Consider the following 8,431-nt stretch of genomic DNA (forward strand, 5'->3'; position numbering starts at 1 on the left):
CAGGGCAGGTAAAATCCCAAACAAGTGCTTTCCCTCTCGTGTACGGGTAGATGGTTACGCCGTCTGGGCGTTTGCCATCCCCTCTATCGAGACCAGCTGGTTCGAGTTGAGAGTGGAATCCGGCAGCGTCCAAGGCCCTTTTGATGATGTCATTGGCGGCGGAATGTCGGGGAAAACGACCGGCACTACGAGTGCAAGAAAGTGGGTGCCTTCCCAACAGAACACAGAACTAACAATTATAAACAATCGAAAGATTGGAATCAAAATCCGGTATCTATTTTACTGATTGGAATGTAAAAACATTTCACAAACAAAATTAAATTAGAAAATAAACAATTAATGCATATTACAATATTGATAAGACAAACTCAGAACTAACAATTATAAACAATCGAAAGTCCTGCGCAAATATTAATATGCATTCATTTGAAATAATATGAATAATAATATGAATTAATATTTACAAAATGTGAAAAGTAAAAAAATGTGCCACGTTATAATAAATAGTAAAAGATTTATTTTTTTTTTTTTTTTTTTTTTTTTTGAAAACAAAAATTAAACGAAAATTAAAAATTAATTGATATTCTCTCTTCTCTTAGGGGAACTACTCCGTTGACCGGTCATGTCTTGACACCTCTCCTCTTCGTATTGCAGTAAGAAAGCAGACTCCTCTGGCAAGTCAACTGACACTCCCAGTTCTTCTCCTCTAGCGATAAGACTATCCGTTTCCTTCTCAATTTGGTAGTTGTCGACCTTCATGCCATGTTTGTATTCAACGACCATGCTCTCCAGGGTTTTCTTGATTGTCACTGATTGAATGTACGCCTTAGTCGGGACCTCTATATTCAACTTTTTCATGTAGGACTTATAGAACTTGGTCACTACCCCATCCCATGTCAATACGACAGGGACTATCGTGACTTTTGCCTTGTGAATCTGTGCCAATTCTCCAGCAAGTAGATCATACTTGTGGAGTTTCTCTACTTCGACTTGCTTTAACCTGTCCTGGGATGTGACCCCGACTTCGATTATCGTTATCTCATTTTTCATTTTATCAAGCACGAAAATGTCTGGCTTGTTGTTTTTAACTTCAATGTCGGTCTGCAACGTCATGTCTACTCGTATTTCAACACGACTATTTTCCACGACCGACTGGACTGAGTGTGCTTTCAATTTCTTGCATTTCTTTATTCCGTACTGACGACAGACGTGTAGATGTATGCATCTGACAATTTCATTGTGTCTTCGCATGTATGACCCGTGAAGCATTCTGCTACATCGAGTAGCTAGGTGATCCACGGTTTTTCTTGCCGAGCCGCAATGGTTACAATTAGGCTTTGCCTCTCCGAAAAACAAATTGCGATCCTGGGCCAAGCAATATAGTGCCTCGGCCTTTGGGCCATTGTTCCCATTGGCTAGCCATACATTGGACTCCACGATATCAGCACTCGGTTCCTGAATGCATTTAAACAGCGTTGAATGTATCATCTTAGATTTAATGGTGTCCATTAGTCTTTTCTTCTGGCACTCCTTAATAAGGTTTACATCCAATTTTGATTGGTCTTCCAGATTGTACTTGAGAGCGAGAAATCTTGCAATCGTGGTCATATGTGTTTTCTTTTCTCTCAAGACCCGCAAGATTCCTGCTCTTCTGAGGCACAACGAGGCTTTTCTTTCAAGGTCGGAGAGAAATTGGAGCAGGATGCATTCGCTCTTATTGGAAATTGAGATTAAGCCTCTTCCAAAACCATTTCTGCCGAGATATAATCTTTCTTTATTAGCGGGCTTCAGATGGATTCGTAAAGTAGTTAGAATGCGACGAATTACCAGATCAATGGCATCAAACTCACTCGGTTCAATGTCGATCAATCCGATATAGTAGTTGTAGAGAGAGAGTGCATATTCGTTTATCGCTTTAAAGAGGTTTACTGCACTTAACTTTGTTTTTGCAAGACTCTCGATTCTCTCTTTCACGTTTCGAGCAATTGTTTTCATTACCTCGATTTTCTTGACATCACTTCCTCTATCCTCCAAGACTCCCAGGTATCGATACCCAGCACACCCATCCAGACATTTTGTATCTTTCACATAGTCCAGGTTAGTCGCAGACTTTTCCGAGTTCCTCTTGAGGCCAACGGCATCAAAATATTCATCGACATCTTCCATCATTTTTAGAACGGTGTCTTCTTTCTCAGCAATTATTTTCAGGTCGTCAATAAACAACAAATGGTTTGTTGAATATGAAACCGTGAACGGGTCATTTTGACCTATACGCACCTTCGGGAACTTCATATTCAAGCTCCTACTTAACGGATCCATTACCAGAGTGAAGAGTTGTGGAGAGAGTGAGTCTCCTTGTAAGATTCCTCTTTCCAATTTTACAGTTCCAATTCTCTTATTGTTAAGTGTCAAAATGACATTCCAATTTTTGATTAAAGTTTTCACAAAATTTGTGATCCAATTCGGAATTCCAGACTGATCAAGCACTTGACATAAGAATTCATGATTGACAGAATCAAATGCCTTTCTGACATCGATCCACGTTGCAAATAAGTTATTTCCATACTCACTATTGACACACTGGTTTATTAGTGCTTGTTCCTTTGCGCCTTGGCATTGCCTTCTAGCTCCCAGCTGATTATCCGAGATAAGGTTAAACGCTTCGATATAGTCTGTAAGCTTTGTATTCACACATTTAGTGACAAGTTTGTACAATATAGGCATGCAGGTAATCGGCCTTAAGTCATTTGGGGAATGGCACTTTTCATTTTTTGGAATGAGGTATGTTACTCCTGTGTAAAACCACTCAGCAGGGGAATAGCCTCCGTTCACAATTTTAAGGATCTCATCGCACAAATGGCCATGAAGAGCTTCGAACTTTTTGATAAAAAATCCATAAACTCCGTCACAACCCGCGGCTTTCCAATTGGGTACACACTGGATAACATTCTTGATAAAATCAGTTTTCACGTCACTTGGAAGCTGTTCAGCTCCAGTAATATGCTTACCAACAATAGCTTTAGGAGCACGGTTCTCCTCTTTCTTCCATACGCCCTTCCAGAAAGATAGACACTTATCTTCTGGGACTTGACAATCAGAATCTTTGTTTTCACAGTTCAGTCTTCGATAGAATCTTCTCCTGTTTAGTTCAAAACAGAAATTATCTTGTCTAAACGACTTTCTGGAGCGATAGGTTGAGATTTTTTTCTCCATAATTTTGACTCTATCTTCAATAAGACTAGATACGCGTGCCAGCTCTCCCTTTCTGGATTTTTTGTATCCAAACGAGCATAAAATGTTCAGTGTCTTCTCTTTTTCGTCTTTAGATTGCTGGCCATTAAACTTATTAACGAAAGTTAGATTTTCTCTAAGTTTGGAAATCTTTCTTTCCGTATCCTCAAGCCATGTGCTTTTTGTTAGGGGTTGCCTCGTAATGTTTTCATATGAGCATTGCCCGGCATAAATTATATCCGTGATTTCATTTATGCTTGCAGGCGGAGAAGATAATATATAGTTCGAAATCACTGCATTAATTGCGACAAGAACATCAGTCTTTAGCAATTTATACGGAATCTTCTTTGTGGGCATTCTCGCATTTCGTGGGATTGATTTAAGTTCCTGAATTTGGAGATTAAACTCTTCCTTGCATTTACCATAAATGGAGATTTCTGTCTTTGGCAATAAGTAATCTGAGGTATCCACATTATTTCGACTGCCACAGCCATTAGAGCAGGGCTTTACATTCAGTAAGTTTTTCACATCAGAGACACTCTTTTGAGTGAGAAAGCGGACGTTGAAACATTCGGCAATAAGTCTCCATCCTCCACGAGGAATTCTGCCAAATCGTCTCTTCGCTGACTCCACAACACCAGAAATCCATTTGACTTTGTCGTTAGAGTGTTCCTCACCGATCACCGATTTAAGAGGGATTAGATGGGGTGAGACATGTTCGGTAGGAGAGTTTCCACAAATTTCATGGGGATCATGTAGCCCCGAAGACTTGCTTCTTACCAATAGTTGTTGGTTATCTCTAATATCTTTTGTAAGAGAGCCCTCAGGATTTGCTTGCAGACTGGTGAAAACAGACATACACGACACCACAAGAAATTATATAGATTTTTTTATATAAATAGTAAAATATTATGTAAAATTTTATTATATTTATTCGAATTATTAAAAAAATTTAATAACAAAAATAGATAATATTTAAAAGTTTAATAGCATAGGAAGAATATTTTAGCAAATTCGGCAAAAAAATTTTTTTCCTAAAACAATGCATTGTTCACACTGATGGTCTGATTAGGCACTTGTGTGCACGTTTTTTCGATATTTTGACAGGCAAATGTATAAGCGGGAAACTATTCGGTATGAAAAACAGTGATATATAAATTTAATCATGTTTTTTTACATTCTGAGATCAACTTAAAACTCTACAAACTGACAGAACTAAACATACTTAAGCACGCAAATCTTTTTTTTGGAAAACGCAAATAAATCACAAGCAATGTTGATTTCCAATTCTGAAATTGTTTATGAAACAAACAGGCTGTGAACAAATATAAAAAGTCTGCTTTAACTTACTCCCCTTCCCATCGAATTAAAAACAGAAATGACTTATGCAAAATGCCAGGTCTACATTTAATTCTCTATCCAGCTAGTAAGCTGTCGCTTTGTTTGACAGACTAGAAAGAAATGACAGAACTGCTCGGGTTATTCTCATTACCTGGGACTACTCATTAATAAACCAACGTTGATTTATTAGAAAATATACATCTGACGGATGTCTGAGTGAGGACTCTCTCGAGGTAGATTATCCTCATGCGGGAGGAGTTGGTCCTCACTCAACAATTTAAGGAATGAGACAAGTTGTGTCATTCGTGGAATCTCATTTCTGTAGTGATCGAATACTTTTTGAGCATATACTTCCCACAAAATGTAACCACTGTCACTTTGGGTGTCTTTGAACGTGAAGACTTTCCCTATACTGAAGACATGTCTTCTTTCTTACCAGCAGGAAAGAGTGAGTTGGCTGAGGTTTTTCCACAAATATGGACTATGTGGAATACTGGCCGACGATATGGGAAGACACTCCAAGTACTAGTCTCCCTCCATAGCCACTACAAGTCCAATTTTATTGGTAAGAAATCTTTCTCGACATTTTGTCAGGACTGTATTGTACCTTAGAAATCAGGATGTCAGGTCTAACCTCAGGATGTGTTCCATCAGAGGGCTGATTGAATAAAAATCTATCTCAAGGTCTTTTTGCAGTAATCAATGTTATAGGTGCTTTAGTGGCCATTAATTTTTTGGACTATGAAAGATTTCAGCTAGATCTTGTAGATCTAAAAAAGTTTTCAGTCGTAAATAATAATCACAAATGGATTTTAACAGTCATCGATGTTTATAGTAGGTTTGTAGTAGGTCTCTCAACAATTTATTCAGATTTGCATTTGTCAGACCACTTTCTTCAAAAGAAGTATGCAACAACTTAAGATCACTTTTCTGCCTATATGGACATTGCAAAATTTTGCAATCAGATAATTTTTCAGAATTCAAGAATGTGTCTCTGAAACATTTCTAACGAATATTGATTTTTTAAGTACTGGGGGAAAAAACCTAGTCTTAGGTACCGCGAGCACAAAAAGGTTGGGAAACGCTGATATAAAGAAACACTAGAAAAAATCAAAGAAATAAAGAACCCCAACTTTGATACCTCGTCAATCGAGCGGGATGAACGATACAGGCTCACAAATCGGGAAGGAAATTTTATTTTGAAACATATTTTCGAATGGGTTAAATTACGTTTTTCTGTGATGAAATCGAATTAAGTGCGTTGAGGCGCAACTTAATAAATAAAAGTTAGGCGGAACATAACCACTTTGGGAGAGATCGGCTTTTTTCGAAATTAAGAAATCTCAAATATGGATTGAATAGAGAAGAAATCTGTAAGGTGATTTCGTTTTGTGCTTTCTGTCTGGTAATAACTCCTTTCAGTAAATATTTCTAGTCCAAAAAAATTATTGTCTACGAATCCTCCAATTACGTGTAAAGTTAGGCGTTTGTTTAATATGTGTAAAGTTAAGGGCATTTATTTAATATGTCACAAGGGTGATCAGACCCCTATGGGCAACCTGGCCTTTACGTGTTCCATGGCAACTACATAGCAAATATTTACTAAAAGGCCAACTAAAATAAAGGCAATCGATCCGAACTAATGATTGAACTTTAAATTTTTGAGAAAATGATGTTTTATATTTGAACCATGCTTGCTTTAAAATAATAAAATTCTTTACAACATTAGCAAATTATAACGTGAATTATTTTTATTTTTGATAATATAAATTGCAACATTAGCAAATTATAATTTACATCAAATTTTTTGCAAAGTTTGTAACAACTTTAACTCTAACCTTAACCCAAACCCAAACCCTAACGTTGGCAAGTGACAACATAAATATTCAAAATCTAACCCTAACCTTAATCCAAACCCTAACGTTGGCAAGTGACAACATAAATATTCAAAATCTAAACCCTAACCTTAACCCAAACCCTAACGTTGGCAAGTGCCAACATAAATATTCAAAATCTAACCCTGACCTTAACCCAAACCCTAACTCGAAATTAAATGATGTTTCTGCTGACGATTCTTCAGACATTTTTTACAAAAATTGGAAGCCTTTTTGGCCAACCGGTGTTTGCTTCGAGCATTCATATCCTCCGGGAATATCCCGATTAACGCTTCCTTAATTTGATTGTATTCGTTAATATTTCTGACGTAACCCTTAAACCCAGACATCACAAAGTGTGAGTAACCACGCTGTTAAAATTAATATACTTTTGGGTAAGCCATTTTAAAAGATAATTCAAATGTAATTTTAAATTAGAATAATTGATTAATCTACACTCTTCCATATATAAATTGCTATATTCAATATTTAACTGGCTGCCCATAGCGACATAGTCGCCCATGTGACATAATATGTGTGAAGTTAGAGGCGTTTGTTTAATATGTGTTATATTGATGTTATAAAAAATTATATTATAATTTTTCCCATGTTTATTGTAGGTAGTACATACGAAACAACTTTAAGAGAACTTCTAGGAAGTGATACAATCGGGATAATATCATTTTTTAAGGCAAAAGGACTAATGAAATCAAAAATGATGTGTGTTTACTGCAAAAAAAAAATGGTTTGGGTTTTCAAGCGTACCTTATCTGACCAATATACTTGGAAATGTCAGAATCAAAACTGTTCAAAATACAAGACCACATTGTCAATACGAACAGGTTCTGTTTGGGCTACTTCGAGTATAAACCTCAAAACATGGTTAGATATTTTGTATAGGTGAAGCAATGAAGAATCAATTGTTATGATTAAAAAATCACTGACTGTATCATCTCCAACACTTATAGATATTTTTAAAACCATTAGAAAATGTATTAACAGACACTTTGAAAGTAATCCCGTAAAATTGGGTGGAGAAAATGTAGTCTGCCAAATCGATGAAAGTCTCTTTTGTCATAAACAAAAGTACCATCGGGGTAGACTTGCTAATTCTCAAGTGTGGGTATTCGGTATTGTTGATACCTCATTTTCACCGGCAAAACGTTTTATGCGAGTGGTTCCAAATCGATCAGGGCCACTTTAAAACCAATTATCTGTGAAGTGATTCTGTCAGGATCAATTATCCATAGTGATGAATGGAGGGCCTATTCCAATTTGAATGTTTTTGGGTATGACCACGCTACTGTAAACCACTCAAATAACTTTATTGAACCAACCACCGGTGTTCATACCCAACATGTGGAGTCCTATTGGAATAAAAACAAATTGCGTTGTAAGAAAATGAAAGGTGTCAAAAAAGAATTTTTACAAGACTACCTAAACGAATTTGTGTGGCGTGACAACGTAATTGGTGATCCTTTTGAAAAGTTAATGGAGCTTTTGAAAAATTATTATGTTGTTCAATAAACTTGTTTCTAAAGTATAGTATTTATTTATAAATTTGATTTTTAGTTTTAATTATTTTAATGTTTTCGTCGAATGTTTGACATGTATAAATTTAGGGGCGTTTGTTTAATATGTGTAAATTTAGGGGCGTTTGTTTAATATGTATGAATTTAAGGGCGTTTGTTTGATATGTGTAAATTTGGGGCGTTTGTTTAATGTGATCCAAAACATGTACGTGGGAGGCCTCATGCTCCTTTGATACAAGGGTAAGTCGAGAGGTTAATGATTTAAAATCGATTTGTAGATTCAATCAAAGCATAAAACGCTGGATATCGTCGGCAAGTTCTTCTCGAAAATGTTTTGGACGATATTTCCCATTTTATATATTCATGGGTGTTGAAAATCCTGGAAGGATTGATGAAGCGGAAATTTAGCAACTTATAGCTTATGATTCGACAGGATTATCAAATGTTCGATAA

At 36.4% G+C, this 8,431-nt stretch overlaps 1 protein-coding gene across 1 annotated transcript; it reads right to left on the bottom strand.

Annotated features, from left to right (window-relative positions):
* Positions 1-573: 573 nt before the first annotated feature.
* Positions 574-4,089, bottom strand: LOC115231589. The gene has a single exon (XM_029801577.1). It carries the CDS (start codon positions 4,087-4,089, stop codon positions 574-576), a length of 3,516 nt encoding a protein of 1,171 aa, XP_029657437.1.
* Between the last annotated feature and the right edge of the window lie 4,342 nt (positions 4,090-8,431).

The sequence above is a fragment of the Octopus sinensis genome, unplaced genomic scaffold (genome assembly GCF_006345805.1).
Source record: "Octopus sinensis unplaced genomic scaffold, ASM634580v1 Contig18742, whole genome shotgun sequence".
Lineage (NCBI taxonomy): Eukaryota > Metazoa > Mollusca > Cephalopoda > Octopoda > Octopodidae > Octopus > Octopus sinensis.

Excerpts from the sequence above, each read along its gene's own strand:
- LOC115231589 (XM_029801577.1), bottom strand. The coding sequence starts at position 4,089 with ATGTCTGTTTTCACCAGTCTGCAAGCAAATCCTGAGGGCTCTCTTACA.